We start from the raw sequence: 23,182 nt of genomic DNA on the forward strand, positions 1-23,182 counted from the left end.
TTGCTTTCTATGGATTTGGAATTCTGAAACCACTTACAGGTGGTTCCAAGTTTGTTATAGGATTTCACTCATTTGGAATGCCAGACTGAGAAGGTGAGAATAAGGATGTATCCTCCCATGTCCTTTCTTACTGTTAAGGGTCCCATTCCCCTAAATTCTGTTTATGCACTTCCTTACAGGATGAGCCTTTCCACTTTGCAAGACAACTCCCTCAGGCAAAAGATTTATTGTACCACGAGGAGTAGGAAATCCTTAGGATTTTAAAAGAATGTATTTATACTATGAGGGATGCTGAAGGTTTCTTGTGAGATTGCTGCCTCATGTGCCAAAATAACTTAGCTGGCTTTGGCTATTGTAAACGGTGACTTGGGAGGTCACTAGGGATGGAAAGAACATTCAAAATACTATGTGCAAATTTTGTGGATAATAATTTCCCAACTACAAATTATGTGTGTCATCATCATCATCATCATTTAATTACTTATTAATCGCCCTCCATCCAATATGCTCTAGGCGATTTGTGTGTGTAGGAAACAACACTTTTCAGCTGCCCAGCTCAAGCAAGAAACTATTTCTGTATCTGTATCTGATGAATAAAGCCAAATGTAGTAAGACCCCCCCCCCCCCCCGCATATCTGTAGGACCGGTATTTATCCACAGTTTCACAATCAATATTAAATCCAGGAATGCATCCCCTATGGATATAAGAGTTGTACTGCATGATAAGTTGATCTTAATATTGTGCTGTTGCATGTAGATATAATTCATGTGATACTATATGTAGAGATACACACAGCCTTTACTGGTATACAACAACAAATTCACAACACAGGCATATACAAAAAAAAAGGAAGTCACAGATAAAAAGGAACGCATAATTAAGAGTTAATAATCCCAAGAATAAAATCTGCAAAAGTCTCACAAAAGAATGAATCAGAGTTGTTCAGAATTTATGGAATTTTATAACACGCTTAGCACAGAGAACAATGAAAAAATGGAATTCCTGTATTTCATCTGTACTATCTGTAGAGATAACACAGTCTTTTACAAACTTAGCTTTAGCCATGGTCATGTTTTCACAGAATCATAGAGTCACAGAGTTGGAAAGCCTACAATGAAGCATCTAATCCATCCCCCTGCCATGCAGGAATTCAGAAATAAAGCACACCAGAGAGGTGGTCACCCAGACTCTCTTCAGAGACCTACAAAGAAACTCCACTACTCTCTGAGGCAATTTGTTCCATTGTAAGACAGCTCTTGAAGTCAAGAAGTCCTTCTTAATGTTTAGATGAAATCCTGCAATTTGAACATATTAGTTTGTATCTAGGCTCCGAAGCAGCAGAAAACAAAATTTTGTTATCTTCTATGTGACATCTCTTCAGATATTTAAAATGATAATGATATCCCATCTCAGTCTTTCTTTCTCCAGGCTGAGCATACTCAGCCCTAATAGAACTTGGTTTCCAGACCTTTGATCAATGTGGTCACTTCAGGCTAGTGTCTAATCAAGGTATTCTCCTAAAGCTGGGTCTCAAGGTGACTCACGAGGTGAAAAGAAATACAATAGAGTCTCACTTATCCAACATAAATGGGCCGGCAGAATGTTAGATAACAAATATGTTGGATAATAAAGAGGGATAAAGGAAAAGCCTATTAAACATTAAATTTCGCTATGATTTTACAAATTTAGCTTCAAAACATCATGTTTTACAACAAATCAATAGTAAAGGCTGTTCAATACATGGTAACGTCAGGTAGTAATTACTGTAAAAAAAAAACTTGCCCTCTGAGACTGATGCAACACACATCGGCCCTCTCCATGTGCCAGGTGCTTGCCAGGAGGGGCGAGATGTAGCTGGTGCAGGCTGGATGCTGTGCCTGATGGGAAAGGTCTGCGCCCCTCCCAGCATGTGCCCAGTGCAGAGAGAAGCCAGCTGTGTTGCAACGTGCAGTGGGCCTCTCACCCCTCCCGGCGAGCACCTGGCAAGCGGAGAAGCCTGCTGCATGTTGCTGCTCAGAGAGGTTTCTGGTGAATGCCTTGGCGAGTGCCCTGGTGTTGCTGCACAGAGAGGTGTCCCTAGGCAGCAATGTGCAGTGGGCCTCTCGCCCCTCCCGGTGAGCGGAGAAGTTTCTCTAGGCAGCAACACACAGTGGGCCTCTCCGTGCTTGCTGGGAGGAGCGAGACGCCACTGGTGCAGGCCGGACACTTCAACGGGAGAAGCCTGCTGTGCTGGACAAACAGCTGAGCCGCCTACATTGGATAATCCAGAACGTCAGATAAGCGAAGGTTGGATAAACGGGACTCTACTGTACAAGTAAAAACACATAACAAAAAATCATACAAAATTATATTTTTAGACTTTTAATGCCTTAAATGATTGTTTTAATATTTTTGTTTTAATTATGTTTTATTTAAATTATGACTCGTTTAATTAGTTTTAACGATACTTAACTATTCATTTAATGATGTTATATGATATGCTGGGCTTGGCCCCATGTGAGCTGCTCCGAGTCCCCGTTGCGGAGATGGAGGCGGCATACAAAAATAAAGTTATTATTATATTTAACAAGTCATTAAACCATTTATAGAATTAAAACCAAAACAAAAGGTTACAATAGTAAAGCATTCTAAGAAAGTCCCATTTCTTGTAAAACAACGAGTATGATTCTCTCATTTACATTAACTGTATTCAGGAGATGAACTGGATTAGCATTTCAAAATATTTCTATCTTAACTACACACATTCAATTATCTTGTTGGAGTAGGCCATTTAATGAATTTTAGTTAACTGAGTGCATCATAGAGGAAAGCTTTTGCCCAGAGGTGCTTAATGGTGGACATCCTTATTGAGCATGTGAAGTTTATGCATGTGTTTTCTTCAGGATATGTAGTGCAATAAATTTCGACATGCAGAAAATCATTCTGACAGAAGTGTTCTAAGGACAACTTTAAAAATCCAGGCAACAAGCTATTTAACAAACTACTTTCAGCAGTTCTTATCTCTACCAGGGGGCAGTTTCATGTAAAGCTAAGGGGTCATTATTGTCAATTCAAGACCAGGCCAATTTGCACATCTGGTGAAACAGGAGAAAATTCTTCCATCACCAGTTATTTTGAGTCCAGGAGACCTTTGGGGGGGGGGGGGGGAGAGCTGGATATGTGAATGCACAAAACAGTGCCATTATCCCACACTTTTTGTGTGTGTCAGGAGCAACTTGAGAAGTCGCTCCTGGTGTGAGAGAGTTGGCCACCTGCAAGGATGTTGCCCATGGGACGCCTGAATGTTTTGATGTTTTACTATCCTTGTGGGAGGCTTCTCTCATGTCCCCGCATGGGGAGCTAGAGCTGACAGAGGGAGCTCACCTGCTCTCCCCGGATTCGAACTGGCAACTTTCAGGTTAGCAGTCCTGCTGCACCATTGGAGCTCACACTGTAAGACATGGATACAGTACCCTGCTGGTTAGACTCAGTGCCCTTATGGCTTTTAAGTCTAAATGAAGTTCTGTATTACAGATTACAGTTTACAGATAACTGTATAACAGGGAGGAAGGTTGGTAGAGTCTAAATACTAAGAAGTTACTTTGGAAAGGCACGTGAAGCAAAGGAACAGAAAAAGACCATCTGTGAGAGTAAAGCAAAGACCTCCCTTAGCCATAGAAAATACTTCAGTGCTGAGATGCAGATTAATTTAAAGTAGGTCAAAATGAAAACTGATCCATTACAAATGAGACTGGAGGCTGTGTGACTAGCAACTGATGACACCGTGCCAGAAATCCAGCATCCATTCCAAAGCACAGTCTCTACTCCCTTGCTGGCAGTGACAGCCAAAGCACCATGAAAGAAATTCCTTGTCTAATTCTCCAAGATTATTATTGGGGTTCAGAGAAAGGGCTTTGACTGTTAGATCAAACCAGACATTTTGATTAATGGCTTGTTTGCAGAATTAAAGATATGATTGGTTTGGGAGCTGTTGCCCTCGCTTGGCATATCTTTTACACAGCAAGGGAACAGAGGTGTGCTTTAGCAACTTTGCCTTTCTCAGAGTCATAGGTTAAGAGGTAAGACTGGAGATTTCAATATGTGGGGGAAAGCTAAGTGATTGCATTGGAGGCATCAAGATTCTCAGCATAGCTTGGAAGTCTGCTCTTGAAAATATTGGGGCAGACATGCAGTGCATTTAAGAGCATTTTATGTTGGCTTGTACATATATATATTCTAAAGTAACTATGGCAACTATAGCAACACCAGTCAAATATTCACCACCACCCTATTTCATGAAACATAGAAGCTGTAAGGTGGCTAGAAATATAGGTGTTGCAGAGGAATAATCATGTGTGGACTGAAAAATGGAATGGGGATATGGTTTTTCTCATTCTTACAAAAAAAGCAACCCTGAACCTTCTCAGCCCAGTTTTCTGGAAACAGAGAAATCTATTTAGCCCTAAATGCTTGGAATACAGATTCTGCAAGTGTTTCAAATATGAACGATCTCGTTAAAAATTTGAATGCCTAGTTGCAATATGAGAATAACTGTTCACATTCATTTTTCCACACTCCGGAAATGTATATATGCTGTTCCCCGTCTGCCATCTAAACAGGACAGTGCAGCTAGCTCTTTCTCTTACTGTCTGATGGTAGTAGAGATAGCTGGGAAGCCACAATCATACCAGCCACAAGCAAATCAGTTGATTTCTGAACATCCTTGCACATGCTCATCTATATGTCCATTTTATCCTGCTTCTGTATTAATCTTCTGTGTAATGAAATTGTACATAAATTCACACATAAACTTGCATTTTGTTGTTTTCTCAATCGTGCTTCGCTCTTTTGCATCAGTAGAATGCACCTATGATTTGTTGTTACTTGAGGCAAAAGTTGATTGAAAGGATACAGTACGTGGCAAGTTGAACCTATCAAATGCCTATACCAAGCTGTTTCTCTTGAACTTTTTCACATATGTATTCACAGTACTGGAGCCTTTTGTATTGTTACTGCAGCAATCCTAGGTCAGGGACGAGATAGTTCTCACACCCCACTCTTCCTATAGAAGATAACTGGAGTGGAATTATACTTCAGCACTAGTGACTGTGTCTCTCTATCACATTTGTAGCAGCAATCTGGGTTATGAGGCGTACATTTGTACTGCCAACCAAAGGAAACAACCAAGGGTCAAGAGGAACAGCCAAGGGCTGCCAGTACTACTACCCAGTTTCTGATACTTAAGGGGATTGTGTTCTTATACTTAGTAATTGATAGGAAAATGCTGTTTCCTGCACAGAAAGTGCTGCCTTCTGCATACATGCAAATCCTTGTTCCCGAAAGGAATTGTTTAATCTTTGATGTAAAAAAAATCCTAACATTTCTGTGTCCCAAAATATCAAGCTGAATGTATTCTGAATGCATGACGGTATTTTCCCTGTGCATGTTGTTTCTAAGACAGTATCATAATATTTTTCAAGGCACCACTCAAACAAATCTGCAGGGGGTGTGATGCTGAAACAGTTACAGTTTGGCACCTGATCAAGAGAGAATTGCTCAATACAAGCAAGCATTCACATTTATTGGCTGTGGCCTTCTAACTCCTGAAACATTCAAAAATAGGTCGATCCTGTCCACTGTATTGACAGGCTCCTAGGGAAATTTCCAAGCCACTCTGTAATATTCCATTTTTCCCCCATGGATCTTTAGATTAAAATTTTCCTAATAGCACTATAGTACTGCTCTAACAAAAGTAAGGTATATCCTTTCCAGTTTGTTTCAGCTAGCTAAATCTTGCAGTTTGTGTTTGGCATTACAGTAGGGTTTACAACTGAGCTGGCTTGTGTGTATCCATTTCCTTGATACCATTGCAGTGTCACTCTCCAGATAAAATCCTCTCTCCTGATTCTCATCACCACCACCCTGTGGTCTCTGTTTCCTGGTAAGTCTTTTATCCAACTGTCTCCCTCCATTGTGACTTTCTTCCATATTTTCTCAGCAGCTAAGCTGCAGAACTGGATACATATTAGATCAGCTGGTAGCTTATTTGGTTTTCTGAAGGAAGGTGAAGAATTATTCCACTTTGGATCTTGCTAATGCAATCACGTTTCACAAAATCTTGGATGAATCGCCTCCCAAACAGTTCTCTGACCTATGGAAAAATTGTTTTTCCAAAAGTAGTGTAAAAAAAACTACAATGATACCTGTTTTGCCTCTAGCAATCAGGCAGAGAAAAAGTATGTTTAGGACAGTGGTTCTGAACCTGTGGGTCCCCAGATGTTTTGGCCTTCAACTCCCAGAAATCCTTAACAGCTGTTAAACTGGCTGGGATTTCTGGGAGTTGTAGGCCAAAACACCTGGGAACCGACAGGTTGAGAACCACTGGTTTAGGACATTAAACTTGGAGACCAAATGCTGCATTTCTTTGGATGTTTTCACACATGAGACTTGAAATATTTTCCCACCTGTCCACTTTTACCTGTCACTCAATTTTAAATTAATGTGGAATGTTTATGTGAAATCTGCATTGCTCAGAATATATATTTGTGTAACAAATTTTATTCTTCCACTTCTGTGCTATCTACTATGACAACTACTTAAGTGGCATACATACATGCCTTTCTGTTGGGTAAGTTGGCACTTGTCCTTGGTACCAAGCTTCAGAGGGCATTTTGCTGACTTAATGTTTGTGGAGTATGCTGTCTGCTTTGACATAAGTTGAAAAAGAATGCAGTTAAGCATCTTAATTCCCACCTCCAATCCATTTCTATCTTTTGACAAACAAGGTATATTTTATACTATGCAAACAGCAAACATGAATTTCTGCCAAATAATTTTACAGTGTATTTTCTTTTCTACTTTCTACCATCATATCATTGGGTTGTGTATTTTCTGGGCTGTATGGCCATGTTCCAGAAGCATTCTCTCCTGACATTTCACCCACGTCTATGGCAGATATCCTCAGAGGTTGTGAGGTATATTGTTTGTATTTTTGTATATTTTGTATATTGCCTGTGCTAAGTCAAACAGATGTGCTCTTTCTGAATGCCAAGCTCATTGCCACACTTTGCCAGCAGCAAGCAGCCTAAGCACTACTTTGTGGCTGCTATCTCTGGCCCAAACTAACCTGGTTTCTTGTGTTTCCAAAGTCTCTCCTCTATGAGTGTGTCATAACAAGCTGGTAACAATAACATTTCTGAAATCTAAATGGCTCAGGGGCCAATAAAACTGAAATCAACCAATGCATGGGAAAAACAGATCAGGGAAAGATATTCTGTCCATAGTCCAAGAAACACTTGGCATTCCTGACATCCTTTGCTCTACTTCCAGGAAAAAATTATTCCCGAGTGTTTGTGTTAATTTGTTTAAAGCAGGTTAGTATCAATAAACACCACCACAGCTGCTTCTCTTTCTTGTGTTGACTCATAGCAGCATCTCCCCAGCACCACTGGATATCACAGCTACTTTGAACAAGGGCCCATCTGCTTCACCCATGAGGTGGTAGCCTGAGAAGTTATCTTTCCACCTAGAAGAACATTTCAGTGGCTATTTTACCTAAAGCAACAACAATACAGTTGTATAGTGAGTGAGAAACTGGGGGAAGGATACATCCACCCTGTAGAATTAATGCACTTTGACACCTCTGTGACTGCCATTTATTTATTTATTTATTCAAGATAACCAACTTCCACCTCCTCCATATCAGCCCCCAATAAATAATCGTAAGCCTTAAAACTAACCCATTCCTATGGCACATGTCTTAGTTAAAGGCCTTCTTGAAAAGAAAGGTCTTTACCCCCTTCCTGAAGTTTAGAGGGATGAGGCTGATCTTAGTTCCTCTTGGAGCTGGAGCTGCCCCTAAAAAGGCGCCTTCTATCATTTTGCATAAACGCATTTTTGAACAGGACCAAGTGGCAATCAGGGTCTGCTTGCTGGATCTCAACTCTCGACCAGACCGTAAAGGGGGACACGGTGTTCCAGGTTGCTGTAATGAAAATAATGTCTCTTTTTGGTGTGTTATAAAGCCATATAGGGCTTTAAAAGTGAGAACCAGCACCTTGAATTGGGCCCAGAAATGGATAGGCAGCCAGTGGAACTGTTTCAGATGCGCAACCCTGCCATATACTTTCCCAATCTTGTTTTTCCTTGGTCTGTTCTTACCTACTTGGCTATTATACAGATTCCCTTTCCTTACCTATGGTCTTATGAGACCATCTCGATGGTCTTTGGAGGCCACTTTGCTTACCTATGGTCTTATGAGATCGTCTAGATCAAGGGTCCCCAAACTAAGGCCCTCCAGGGTCATTGACCTGGCCTCTGTCCTAAACTTTAGACTAAGGGTTGACCTAAGTCTGAAATGACTTGAAGGCACACAACAACAAGAATCCTAATTTTGGACTATTTCATCATAGTCCGGCCCCCCAACAGTCTGAGGGACTGTGAATCGGCCCTCCACTTAAAAAGTTTGAGGACCCCTGATTTAGAAACTATAATCTTATTAATGCAGCCCAAAATCCCATTAGCTTTTTTAGCTGCTGCATCACATTGTTGGCTCATGTTCAACTTGTTGTCCATGAAAGACTCCCAAGATCTTTTTCCCATGGAGCCAGGTGTCACCCATCCTGTATCTGGGCATTTTATTTTTAGCTTTGGCAAGGGTCATTTTGAACTCTGATCCTGTTTTCTGGAGTATTAGCTATCCCTCTCAATTTGTCATCACCTGCAAATCTGATAAGCATGCCCTCTAAACTTTCATCCAAGTCATTAATAAAGATGTTGAACAGCACTGGACCCAGGACAGAAGCCTATGACTCCCCACTAGTCACTCCTTTCCAGGATGAAGAGGAACCATGGATGAGCACCCTTTGAGTTTGATCGCTAAACCAATTACAAATCCACTTAACAGTATTATTATCTAGCCCACATTTTACTAATTTGTTTGCAAGAAAATCATGGGGAACCTTGTCACTTGTGTAATCATTGCTAGATCTTGGGTAGCTATAGCTTAGTAGCAAGAAATGGTGATTCTGCTTGCCAAAGTCCCAGTTCACTCTTTTCAGCCCAGAAATAAATAAATTGCCTGAACTGAGACAGCCTGAAATGACATTTGTTGGCTCACCATACTTTATACACATATCCGTATATACTCGAGTCTAATATGCCATCGAATCTAATGCACACCTCAATTTTCAAAACGCTGGAAACCAACAAAGTATTTACCATATTACAAGAATATAATGTGCACGCTAATTTTGGGAAGGTAATTTCATCAAAAAAGGTGAGCATTAGATTTTAGTAAATATGGTAATTGGGGGTAGGTTCCCTCTCTAGCCACCTATAACGAATTATTTCACACTTTCTTTGAGCTCTTGTGGAGTACCTAAACTAAGATTGCAATGATAAGGAAATATTTTAGAGTATAACCATTAGAGACATCACATAGAAGACAAAGCAGCCTTGTCTTCAGAGAGTACCTAGTGATTGTTTCTAAAGAATAACGTGTAACAATTTTAATTTTTTTAAAGTAGCAGAATGGTCAACACGTTGAAGCACAATAGACCTTTGTAGGATAAATTGCAACATTGCAATATCATTAAGAATTTCAATTTCTCAAACTCAGTGATACAAAAAAATGAGAAGAAACAGGAGAAGAAACATATGGTCCCAAAATCTGGCCAGATGTTGTGGCTACTGAAAAATCCTTTACATAGAGAAACCATCCTTTATGAAATATGCAACATGGCATTTTAGAAATGGCCTCGTATTACTTGGGTTTCATCCACATCAAGAAAAGCGTTGCAGACAATTAATACTGACAAGAATGTATATCTTTGTTTCTCTTCCATATGCAGAGACCCCTGGAAAAACCTGATGGCTTGGATGTCTCCGATCAAAGTAAAGAACACCCTCAGCATCTCTGTGAGAAATGTAAAGTGTTGGGCTACTACTGCCGCCGTGTGCAATAAACACACCCAGAAATTGCTGCTGCCACCATTTGTAAAGATATTTTGGCAGCACACAACCGTCACAAGGAAGCAGGGGAGGTGTGGAGAGAAAACTTCTGACAAGAACCCCATACATCGCCAATATTGCCTATTGATAAACTAATAATATGCATTACCTTTTTAATAGAATGTAACCCTTTTCCTGTGTATGTGTATACATACATGTTGTATTTATAGGACTACAGTGTGTGTGTGTGTGTGTGTGTGTGTGTGTGTGTGTGTGTGCGTGACATAGAAATTACTGGTACAGATTACCAAGCTCTGCAGTTGTATGGCCCCTGTTCTTTTTAAGTCTTGCATGACAGCCTCATGCAAGTTCTATTCAAAAGAATTGGGGGTGCAGTTGCAGTTTTGGGTGAATTGTGCCTACTGTTATGCTCATGATGGAATCACTAATGTGGTTTCTGTAGATTGTTTACACAATTACAGTATCCTGCCCAGGCAAAGCAACATTGATTGTCCATAGAGGTATAGATATTGGTGGATGATGTTAGCAGTATTTGCAGGCAGTATGTTCAGTAGGATTCTCATTGAGTTCAGGGTTGGTCTGAAAGTTCTATCCAGTTGCTTACTTTCAAACAGAGGCTGTAAAAGTTACCTTTTTCATATTACAAAACCAAGAATCTTCCAGCCAGCATATAATTTTTACATTCTCTGTTTCCAAGAATCCTCCAGGGCAATTGGACTGAGACTTCTGGTGGGCTTTCAGTTAATAGAATCTGAGGGTTCAAAAGAACAAGTGAATAATTGTCTGAGAAAGTGGTTTGCATGGCAATGTAATGTTTGAACAGGAAGGGTCTATCAGGAATTCATATTTCATAGGCAGCAAATTAAATGTGTTTACTTAGACATATGTTCCACAGAAATTGGCATGCTGCTTGTGAATAAGTGTACTTAGGATACATTAGTTTTTTTACAGGCTTACCAACTCCATCCTCCTTTTTACAATCATGCCAGGTTCTCCTTTCTCTATTTGATACACAAGTGGTGGGTAAAATTATATCTTCTTGTCTATAGTTTGGCTAATCATTTCCTCTAGAGAAGAAATGCTGCCCTTAGAGGTCTGTTAGGGTATTGCAGGCAGATATGTCCCAGAACAAATCATCAAGACCAAGATAGACAGAGATAAATTCACTGTTAAAAATAGAAAGCAGTTCTCCAAACCTTAACTGAAATATAATATTATTGATACACATTAAGTTTAAAGTAATTAAACCATTGTTTATTATAGGAAACTGTCCTAATTTCCAGTTATATATCAAGAGATATTTCTAAGGAGCCATTGGGATTTTATATCAAAGCATATGGAACAGTACTCTTCCAAAACAGGACAAAAAGTATAGTTACGGAAAAAATAGTGTTTGCATCAAAATGAATAAGACAATTTAAAAATTATTATGAAAAGCAAAAATATTATTGAAGTGCTCTGAATGCTAGTAGGATATATCATCTTTTCATTTGGTGTTTGGCTTTAAGAGTATATTCAAAATTATCACTGAATCAGTGAAACTGATTACTTGTTTCTATTGCTAATCCAATGGCAGGTGGGTTTAAATTTCAGATATGCAACATCTAAGATTATCTTCAGTGCAGATTTTAGGGACTAACACTTCTGGAAAAGTGGATCATTTTGTTTGTATCAGATATTCTCTTGCCTTTGTCTGATCAACAAGAAGAATAATGCTCTGCTTTCTGCATTACAAGCTTTTTAAAGGGAAAATTATTAATGATTATTTCCATTAGTGTTAAAATGATCTGGATATTTATTGGCAATGATAGCATCTGTGATAAAGTCACCCTATAAAGCAAAGGACTACAGGAGAAGGAAATATCCAGTACCTCTATTTTCTTGGCTATCACTGCACCTCTTCTTGAAGCCTAGATTCCTCCCACTCCCTCTGTGAATATAGGAAGTTGCTTTACACTGAATCAGGCTGGCGGCAACTTTCCTGGGCCTCTGGAAGAGCTCATTTTGCACATTTGTTGTTAAAGATCCCTTAAAAGGAGATGCCGGGAACTGAATCTGAGACCTTTCTTTTACACAGTAGTGACCTACGACCAGAGCTGTGAAAACCGCCCACTATTTTAAAGTGTGTTTAAGGAAGTATGACAGAGAACAGTGTAGAAAAGTTATTTTGAGCATCTACAACTCAGGCAGCTTCAGGGATTCTGGGAATGTCGTCTCAAAAAGTGATTTTGTGAGCTACAGTTGCAAGTATTCTACATTTTGTAGACTGGAAAAATACTAAAAAAGAACAAGAAGTCTGTAGTACACACCTTTCAGTAGAATACATGGACGGAAGCTCTTTCATGCTACACAAATATAACACTATGGTTCTGTTTTAACTGCCCTTTCTGCATCTTGGGGCTTGTATTCTGATGAGACACTTCATGATGGTTGGAAATTCTAACTATCACTCGCTAAACTGTCATTCTCAGAGGATGTAACCATGGCAGTTAAAGTGCACTCATAGTGCTCTAATTGTGAAGTGTGGACAAGCTCCTGAGGCCAGGGCCTATAAATACTGTCTCTAAGACTCTCTGAAATTCTGCCTAGGATTTTGCTAATGATTGTTTTTTAACAACTTTGGCACGCCGAAAATGTCTCCAAGGTTTTGTTATAATTCACACAATATTAATTAGTGTACAAATTTTGTGTTAGTAATGTGAACTTGAATGAATTTGTTAATTTTAAAGATGGGAGTTTTTAATTTCAGATGAATTTTCCATGATAATAGTTATGAGCAACTCAGTGACCATTTGAAGACAGTGGGTTACATCCATTAGTCCTAATTAAAATTGACTCCTGACTATAGTTCCATTGATATAAATGATTCTGTTCTATGAGTTGGTCAGAATTTAATCCATTCTGACTATATCAGAATAAGAAAAGGGCCATTTAAATATCAGAGCCTGTTTACACGAGCAATTGTTCTGAGAAAAAAACTTTTGAACTTCTTTCTTAACTTTGTTTACATGATCAAGAAATTCATCAGGACAAAATAAAGTCAAACTGAAGGATGGTATTAAAATACGTTCAGTAGGTAAATAAATAAATAAATAGGATAGGCCCTGAATAAGTTGACACCTTTCACCTATTTCCCATTTCACGCATAGAGAAGTGATTGGTTATGTTATCGGGTATGAGAGGCAAGGCATGGCTTTTGAAAACTTGAACCTTAATGTTAACTCTGTTTTATTTTTGAGGGATAAGAAGTGAATAATGTAAGAAACACAGTTAAAATAGAGCCATATATTAAACAGTGTACAGTATTACTCCTTGAGCACTTATTAAATGTTGTCAGCCATCTCTCAAATTCTACAGATCTAATATTATTGGGAACTGGAATTAAGTAAGACAGTTCCTATTTTTACTGATAAACCAATGCATATAGCAATTAATCCATTATCTTCCTAAAATTTCTAGTTTACATACACAGTCCTAGTTCTGCACTACAGTGCACAGAAGCCCTGATATAATGCTATTACATTGCATCCACTAAACAGCAAATGTGAAGTTTTTCTGTAACATAAGTGAATAAGAAGGGCTGGGACCACATTTTGTTTTATGCATGAAGCAGTCATTCCTGTAGCCATATATGCAGGAACACATTAACCTTAAGCATGCCCAAAATGCTTCAAAGCATCCACACAAAAACTCTTTTCTCCCATTTTGATTTTGTTCTACATCACCTTGGATGCCTCTTGGAAGAACCCCCAATATTCAAGAGTGGCTTTTCAGGGGACACAAAGATTTTGAGGAGTAACCTCCAGTCTTGCTTAAACAGTCCAGTGCACACTTGGAAATCCATTTCTTTGCCATCAGATGTGACCCGTTAATGCTTGGATCATCATCTTTTACCTATTGCCATGGCTTTCTAACATATGCATCTGTGACAAATAAGCTATTCGTGCCATTCATTACATATAATTGCAAGTATACAGTCTTCCTCCCCTGCTCTAGAGTCCCAGGCAGGAATGTGCTTTATCCATTACTATTCATATGTGAAAACTGTTTTGTATTAAAGTCTCATTCTTGCAAGGTCTCAGAAATCAGAATGTGACATTCAGACAAGGAGTTTAGGATGGGGATATAGGGGTTGTTTTAAAAAATATTTCATTGAAGAGGTTATTTTTATCCATAATCCTGCCAAAGTGAAACGTTTTTCAATTCTATTGAGTTTCAGTGACAATTGGACACATGAAGAAATGAGTCAGAATGACAAAAAATGACCTTAAAGATGGTGATAGGACTAGGAAAGACCATCACCAAGCAGTGGTTCTCAACCTGTGGTTCTCTCCAGGTGTTTTGTCCTACAACTCCCAGAAATCCCAGTCAGTTTACCAGCTGTTAAGATTTCTAGCAGTTGAATGCCAAAACATCTGGGGACTCACAGGTTGAGAACCAGTGGCTTAGAGAGTTGTTGTCAGTCAGAATAGATAGTGCTGGTCTTGGTGCATCTTGCATGAGTTAGCTTCCTATATCAATGGGACTTGAAAGTGTTTAACTTCACCTGAATAGTGCCAAATACGTTCTTCAAGTCTATTAAGGATTCTTAGTACAAGTGCTAAGTTTGTGAACCTGTAAAGTTTGTTAAAATCTTAGCAAACAGACATTGGGTTCTAACGGAATTATAATTAATGTGTTCCATGCCACGTCGTTGTTTGAGACAGTATTTTGTGCTCAGCCAGGAATTCAGTGCCTATCTGTTTTATGTCTACAAAAACCACTGCATCTGGAATTATTGCTGAATGGCTGTAGCACTCTGTACGCTGACTCAAATTGTAGCTATACAAATGAAGGTTTGAGTTTTCTTAGGATGAATATAAAAGGGACAATCGTGTGCAGTTAATAGGTGTAGTCGATTGATATTAATGTTTACCCCTATTATGAAATATTTTACAGTTTTACTTGCAGATGTGTATTTATCTTGAGTTATACTTGACGTAGAGTTCCTTTCCATTTTTTTAATACTGTGTGTGTATTTTGGAAAATCTGTTTAGGTGTTTAAATTTTTTAAATAATTACAAATATTTCATTGTAATACTGAATTGTTATCTGGAAACTCTTTGCAGTAACCTTTTTGTATATACGTATTTGAGGGCCTTTTTAAAAAAATACTATTTTTTCTGTTTGGTTTTATAAAAGTGTTTTTACAACTCTGAAGCTTTCAGAAAGGGCCTTGATTTTCTACTAGAATACTAACAGCTAAGAGTTTTCTTAAGAATTATATAAAAAATAAGGGTGTATCCTCAAGAAAATATTTATGGAAGGAATTTGCTTTTTTCTTTTGTTTTTTGTTTTTTTTACAATCTTTTGTCTGTATAAAGTATGCAACAGAACTACATTAAGAAGGAAATATTGTCTACATAGAATATTATATGAAAGTTGGTACATAATTCTGTCAAGAAGAAGAAAAACCTTGCAATTCTTTAAGCCATATTGTTGTTTTTGTTGTCGTTTTCCTTTGGATGAAAATATCAGTATTAAGTAACTCGTATATTATTCATGTGTTTAGAACGTATATTAATATGCTTATTCTAATTATTTATATGTGTATTTTGGAAAGCATAACTTGTTTAAAGAAAAACTAGGACTGATTTGGTAAGAATCAGATGTTACACTATCACTTTATTACCTTGAGAAATATACATTAACAGTCCAATTCTAAGACTTCTGATTGTGACTGATGTATTAGCACAGCATTTTAGTGCCATAGCAGAGACTCTGGTGGAAATAGATAGAATCAAATTATAAATGGTATAAGGCAGTGGTTCTCAACTTGTGGGTCCCCAGGTGTTTTGACCTACAACTCCCAGAAATCCTAACAGCTGGTAATCTGGCTGGGATTTCTGGGAGATGTAGGCCAAAAACACATGGAGACCCACAGGTAGAGAACTACTGGTATAAGGACTTCTTCATGGTTTGCTTTTAGAAGTACAGGCAGCCTATACCTGAAAAATTAAGAGAATCAATGTGACATGCTGGGGTTTTTTTGGGGGGGGATATATCATCCAGATTTCCTGAAGAGTTACTATTTGGTCTTCAGCATTTTTGTAACAGTATTACTTACTTTTAAAAAATAATTGTTATTATTTAAGGGTTGATGGGAAAGATAAGATTTCACAAAGCGATTCTCGTAGCAGTTTTCAAAAACAGCACACTGAGATCTGCAGTGCAGTGAAAGCGTTACACCAATACTGTCCATCAGTGGCCAGAACCAAGAGTTGGTCAAACTGATGTAAGCATTTAGTGTTTATTTTTATTTAGAATGCATAACATGTTACAGTATGCATGCACACGTATTATATGCTTTATCGTTTCACATAGCTCCATTATCTTAAGATTGTTTATGTGTTAAACCATGCTAAAAATGGGAGATCAGTTCAATCTTGTACCGGACTTATCTTTCCCTTACAAAAGGTTATTTAGAGCAGCAATCACTACACTGTACAAAATTAACCCTGCTATTATATTAATTTCTGTAGATTTAGATGAGTTTATTTACTCATGAGCTTTTTTTTAAAAAAAAACAGCTGTATCCACTGATGTCTTCTCAGTTTCAGTTGTATAATTTTTTCTCTTCTGTAACTGGTAATTAATTTGTACAGCTTAGATGATGATGATGATGATGATGATAATAATTCTATGGACATGGGCCTCAGAGGAGAGGCAAGTTTTTTTCGGCCACCAAGGCTAACTGGGTGTTTAAAAGACTGTCAAACCTCTGTTGTGGATTGTCCATAAAATGGCATTCCGACATGTGCCTTATTTGCTGGATAGTATATGATTCGCCTTTAGTATTTTAGCAATTTAATGCTGTATTAAAATATGTCAAAAAGGAAAACAATGTGGTATGATTGATTTTGTTTACTTCTGGTTTCTCTTACAATATTGTATGCATTGGAACATTGGATCCAAACCTACAAATCCTGGAATCAAGGGGCCTGAGGTCACAGCACAACGCAGCAGCTCCCACATTTTGTCCATGTGTTTTGGACAAAGTTACAAAATCCCCAACCTGCTGATAGGGATTCTGCTGAAGTTTAACTATCTCGAAACAAGGGGACAGTTGGATAACCACGGCTCTAGTTCTAGAAGAGCCAAGAATTGGCGTGGAGGAAGAGCCTAAAATGCAGCAAGCAGAGGTCATGTTCTGTTGATCAGGAGAGGCCCAAATAATTCCTCCCAGTAATTATATCTGCTTTGTCCAATCTAAAGGCTTTGTATTGTCTGTCCAGATACCCCAGAATCCCCTAGAATTATTGTTGCCACAAAATGATATGTCTACCTTACATAGAAAGAAGGGTGCAACTCGGTGGAAGGCTCTTTCTCTCACCCATAGAGTTTAGCTGTGTAAATGCAGCATGCTCCCCAAAATCATGAAGAGGAGTCATGCTGGTCTATGTTTTTATGCCTGCTCGATCCGAGCTGTCAGAATTTGGAAGATGACTTATATGGTGACAACGCAGAAGTGCTCACATGGATAAACCAATTCACACTGGAATAATTTTTTGCACACTGCATAATACTGAACCTGTGGCGTTTTACACACACCCAAAAAATATTAACTCTCATAAGTTAATTAAATGTTAGACTCAAAGCTATGCTCCAAATTTCACATTGTTCTTCTGTGGGCTGAACACCACAGGGAAAATAGATCTCTAAGCCTGCAGCTAATTATGTTGGGGAAATTTGGGTTTAAAATTTAGTTAAGAACCCACTAAGTCTGGGCCGCCTTTTATTTATTTGCTTATTTCCTCACAGGGAAGTGAAATACCAGCCAACATCAGATAACATTTAGCTTTAAGTAGATCCATGTGGGGATATTTATATGGTGAATTCAACAACAAAACGAGAGCACGAAGTACTTCCCTGCCTCCTTTCACTTTGTACATTTTCATCAAAATGCAAAACACATAATCCCAAAAAGATGAATGAAACATGGGGTGCTGTCCCCATGTAACTGCTGTCTTTCTTCACATTTTGGTTATGGACTATTGTTTTCATGCTACTCCAAAACATCACCATCTGTAAGCATCCTGGTGCTTTTGTTCAACTCCAAATTTTCTTTAAAAAGCACAGCACTCATATAGATATTTTTCAGTCTAATAACAGTATATTTAAAAAATAAACTATGACAATAGAAAAGGCTTCAATTAGCAAAGGCTAGGATAAGGATTAACAGATTGTTTTGTACCATTTGAATTGCTCTTCATTCTTAAAGGTCGGGTCTAACTCTGGGGGGTGGTGTTTGTCTCAATTTCTAAGCCAAAGAGCCGCCGTTGTCCATAGACACCTCCTAGATGATGTGGCTGGCATGACTCCATGGAGCATCACTACTTTCCCGCCAAAGTGGTAACTATTGATGTACTCACATTTGCATGTTTTTGAACTGCTAGGTTGGCAGAAGCTGTGGATAACAACGGGAACTCACCCCGTCTGCAGATTTGAACTGCCAACCTTCTGATCAGCAAGTTCTGCAGCTTAGTGGTTTCACCCGCTGCGCCACTGCAGCCCTTCATTCTTCATTCTTAGATCCATTACATGCCATTTTCACAATTATTGCTTTTTTAAAAAAAATCCACATTAAAACCATGTTTAAACATTTTTGCACATCTTATTTCTAATTTACTTCCTCTGTTTGTGGTCTGTGTACACAGCAGAGGTGGGAAAGCTATGGCCTGGGCACTAGGTATGGCCTCTGAAAGGGCATTTTGGAGTTCAAAAGCCTCTGAAGTTTCATTTTTAAAACAATTTCACCCAAAAAATGTAAAATGACAATAAACTAAACAAGAAACAAGCAATTTGGTTGCCTTTGTTCTCTATGACACCAAGCTAAGAAAATTAACTATATTGGACCATTGTCAGAACTAGAAGTGACAAAACATGGCTTCCAGTTTCATCAAAAGCAGCCACGTGATTTGTGGATAGTGGGGCCCCTTCGACGTAGCTGAATAAAATCCCACATTATCTGCTTTGAACTGAAATATATGGCAGTGTGGACTCAGATAACCCAGTTCAAACCAGATATTGTGGCATTTTCTGCCTTGATATTCTGGGATATAGGGCTGTGTGAAAGGGCCCAGGGTTGTAGGAGGAAATGGCCCTTACTACTTCTGCAGTCACCCACTCATGCATGATGGTGTGATATTTTCCATCACAGAAATTTCTGATTTTTTTCTATTTTAATATTTCTGGTTAAAAGTTTCCAATTTCTAAAAATGCATTTTCAATAATTGGCAAATGCAACTGTATTTTCAAACAGGAGACTTTCAAAGGTTTCCAAGTCACTTCTCTAGAAAGTGTGTCAGCATATGTAAGGCCTTTTTGGATATGCTGCAATTATTATGTTAGCAGTTTACAGTAAATGTAATTCTCCACACACAAACACACACACCCTCTACACAGTTTAAAATTTTAGGAAAACTATTATGCACAAAAGTCATTTTTCAATTTAACTTCTCGCTGAACTGAACGCACTTTCTTTTCAGTTTTTCTCCATTTTGCTTCTATACAAAAACACTTTTTTTGATGATTTCCAGATAGATCTTAGGACTGAAATACAAGAAGGTTCACTTGGTTTAAGGGTTGCATGAATCCAGTGCTGGACATAGTATTGAAGTGGAACTGCAATCATTTCACCTTAAATACAAAATCCTGAAATGAAGTTAATGGAATGGAAGTAAACAGGTGCCGGAGAGAAGTGGGGTGGGCAACACACATACATAAAGTTGCTGCTAAATTATATTGTAGGTGAAGGGAAATTATTTCATAGCCCTTTCTCTATTAACAGTGAAAGCTATATTCAGAAATATAACAGAAATATCATGGCTTACCAGAAGCCCAAAACTGAAAGAAACTCATTTGTTCCCTATGTCCTCAAAGGAGCTGATGAGCAAGCTTCAACATTTAAAAAAATTAAAAGATATTATAAGGTTAGAGACAATTTTTCATGCCAGTTCTGAAATGAAACTGCCTGTAACTGTAACATTTTTTTTTCAGAATGTTGCCAAATAAGAATTTAGGAATGTTGAGCTAGGCATTATGATCTATGGCACTGCAGTCTTCTATAGTAAAGAAAACGCCTTTGAAGACAGCCCGGAAGCTCCAGTTAGTACAACGGGCAGCAGCCAGATTAATAACTGGGGCGGCTTATAGGGAGCGTACCACCCCCCATTAAGCCAGCTCCACTGGCTGCCAATATGCTACCGAGCCCAATTCAAAGTGCTGGTTTTGACCTATAAAGCCCTAAATGGTTCTGGCCCAATCTACATGTCTGAACATATCTCCTGCTATGAGCCAGGAAAATCACTAAGATCATCTGGTGTGGCCCTGCTCTCGGTCCCGCCTGCCTCACAAGCACGGCTGGTGGGAACAAGGGACAGGGCCTTCTCGGTGATGGCTCCCCAGCTGTGGAACACCCTCCTCAGAGATGTACGACAAGTCCCAACCCTTTTGAGCTTTAGAAAAGCCCTAAAAACATGTGCTCAGGCTTTTAACGAGTAAATGACAAAGACGACCCGGACTGATGTATGGCTAATGCACGAGGATACTGGATGAACGGATTTTAACCATATGTTTTATATTTTATACTGTATTAATTGTTTGTAATGGATTTTATATATTGTTATGATTTTATGTGTCGGCATCGAATTGTTGCCAATTGTGTACACCGCCCTGAGTCCCTTCGGGTGAGAAGGGCGAGATAGAAATGTTGGAAATAAATAAATAAACATAATATTCCACTTGAGACCATTTTCTCCTGGTTAATTTGTTCCTCATAAATCTTGGGGTTATCAAACAATAGGGTGCATATTTGGTAGGATACCCTACAGGAATATGTTAGGTCCCTTCTACACTGCCATATAATCCAGATGATCAAAGCAAGTAATCCACCTTATCTGCTTTGAACTAGATTATACAAGTCTATACTGCCATATAACCCAGTAATCTGGATTTTATATGGCACTGTAGAAGGGGCCTTAGTTAACTGTCTGTTTTCAACTGATTAATGGCATCTGCATCTCAACACAATTACTTAAAGGGAAGAGGACATACTACTTTAGCAAAGAAAAAGACACCACTCAGACCATCTTTAACCTTCTCATATTTCATTTCTTAATACAGTGGCATACCAGAACCAAAATAGCTCCAAAAAATAAATGGAATCGCTCACACAAAATGAGCATCTGCTGATCAGCTGTATGTGTATGTCTGCCTTTGAGTCACCTGTCAACTCTGTGAAGTTCATAAGGGGTTGTTAGACAAGGAATACTCAGAGGTGGTTCTTCCAATTCCTTCCTCTGAAAGATATAGCACTGGCATTCAATCTCCCATCCAAATACTAACCAGGGCTGACACTACTTACCTTTCAAGATTAGCTAGGATTTGCTACCTTTGGCATATTAAAGCTTTTTGCTGAACTACTAGCTCTATCCGGTCAAACTAATTCAAGATCACAGCCCTACAAAACAACCTACTACAGAAGAAGTTCTGATCTTTTCTCTAATGTATTTCCTTAGGAGCTGTCAAGAGCCATCTAAAGACCATTCATGTCTTTACTGGATGTAATCTGGGAGTAATGTGAGAAACCAACGTAAATATGGATCTAAGAAAGTTGCCTTTTATAGATATTCTCCACACTATATTGCTGTTAGGTAACAGAGAAAGGGGACTTCTCAGCTTCCCATGCATGCAGTTCCAATTAGAACTAAGGCCCTATACACTGTGGGTCTGCCTTCATCGACCTCTTAGATCAATGTAGAGCCATAAAAGCTCAGTGGTGTCCAAAATACTGCACAAAGCTGATGTGAGGTAGTGTAGGGCAAAGCTACCTTAACACTGCCTTACCCCGTGTTTGCTGAAGTTGAGGGAAAGTCTGAATTCTGTCACCAAATTAGGACTATCCCCCAACTTTGGGCCTGTTGGAACACTTGGGTTGGTTCTGAAACAGAACCAGATGCCACTATTCCCACTGCCATCTGTAAAGATGTCAGAAAGGGGGAGAAATCCTTTAGAATCCCACCGCTGCCACCAATTTGTAAAGATGTCTGGCAGGAGGAGAAATCTTTTTAAAATATCCCACCACTGACACCGATTGTGGAGAAGGAGGATGTTTCTATTAATTAATTATTATATATTTATTGTTCTATCCGCTGCCACCAGTTATTAAAGAGGTTTAATTTTTAAACGCTGCCACCAGATGTTAAGGGGATTATCAACTCTTGCCACCACTATTGGAAGATTTAGCCACTGGCTACGTAGAGAGGAGACTTTTTAAATTTTGTTTTTCTTTCTTCTTGTTGTTTATTCTTAATGTGTGTATTTATGACAGAGACTGAGATGTTTGAGAGAACAACAAGAAGTTTATTCAGGCACAAGCTTAATGGATACAATTCTCATTTAGGGGCACTTTCCTTAACAATTGCAATAACAGAATGAGGTGTTTCAAACTTCCTAAAATTCCACTTCAATCACAGAATATCTGTTCCTAGTCAGGAGACAGACTATGTTAAAATAAGTCACCAAACTTATTTTATCCCTGATCCCTTAACTTAGGATTGGCCTTCCCTGAGCTTCAACAGAGCCCAGACTACCTAAAATAAGTCACCAAACTTATTTTAGAATTGACTCAAATTTCCTCATTTGAGCCACCCTGATCCTCCAACTGAGAATCAGACTTCCCTGTGGTTCGCTGACCACAGCCACTGACTGACTGACTGACTGAGTTTCCCTCCAAATTCTGCTCTCTTCAGCTAACCCAGTTGGCTCCGCCCCCCTCTCCATGGCAACCAACTCATGGTGCTGAGTAACTGAAATATTAACCCTTTTTAAAACACAGTTAAACATGGCTTTTAAAACACAATTAAATATGACATCTGTAAACTAAAAAATTCTTACACTTCTTTACACCATCCCATGAGGCTGGGGCTTGGAGGCCTGGGGACATGGGTTAGCAGTCATTTTATCCCCTGGCTGCCAAATTGTGGTGGTCTCCATCTGGGACACAGATCCAACCTGTTGACATTAGCTGAGATGATAGCGTGCTCTGGGAAGGGAGAGAGAGAGGAAGGGGATTCCTCTTCTCCTCCTTTAGTGTTCTGTCCAAAATCCCTAGAGACAACGGCTGACAGGTAGGACTCATGTTGTGGTTGAAGACTGCTACAGGAGCCCCCGGTGGCACAGTGGGTTAAA

At 38.9% G+C, this 23,182-nt stretch overlaps 1 protein-coding gene across 2 annotated transcripts in view; it reads left to right on the forward strand.

The window, feature by feature from the left end:
• zcchc24 (zinc finger CCHC-type containing 24) overlaps positions 1 to 16,505 on the forward strand; it is a 187,109-nt gene extending 170,604 nt beyond the window's left edge. The window contains exon 4 of one of the 2 annotated variants that reach the window (XM_062975865.1): positions 1,083 to 4,794. In XM_062975865.1, coding sequence (XP_062831935.1) covers positions 1,083 to 1,118 — 36 coding nt within the window. In that variant the 3' untranslated portion in view covers positions 1,119 to 4,794. Of the gene's footprint in view, positions 1 to 1,082; positions 4,795 to 9,831 lie in introns of those variants that run through there. The other variant, XM_008120761.3, reaches the window with a different exon arrangement.
• The last annotated feature ends 6,677 nt before the right edge of the window (positions 16,506 to 23,182 follow it).

The sequence above is a fragment of the Anolis carolinensis genome, chromosome 3 (assembly GCF_035594765.1).
Source record: "Anolis carolinensis isolate JA03-04 chromosome 3, rAnoCar3.1.pri, whole genome shotgun sequence".
Classification (NCBI taxonomy): domain Eukaryota; kingdom Metazoa; phylum Chordata; class Lepidosauria; order Squamata; family Dactyloidae; genus Anolis; species Anolis carolinensis.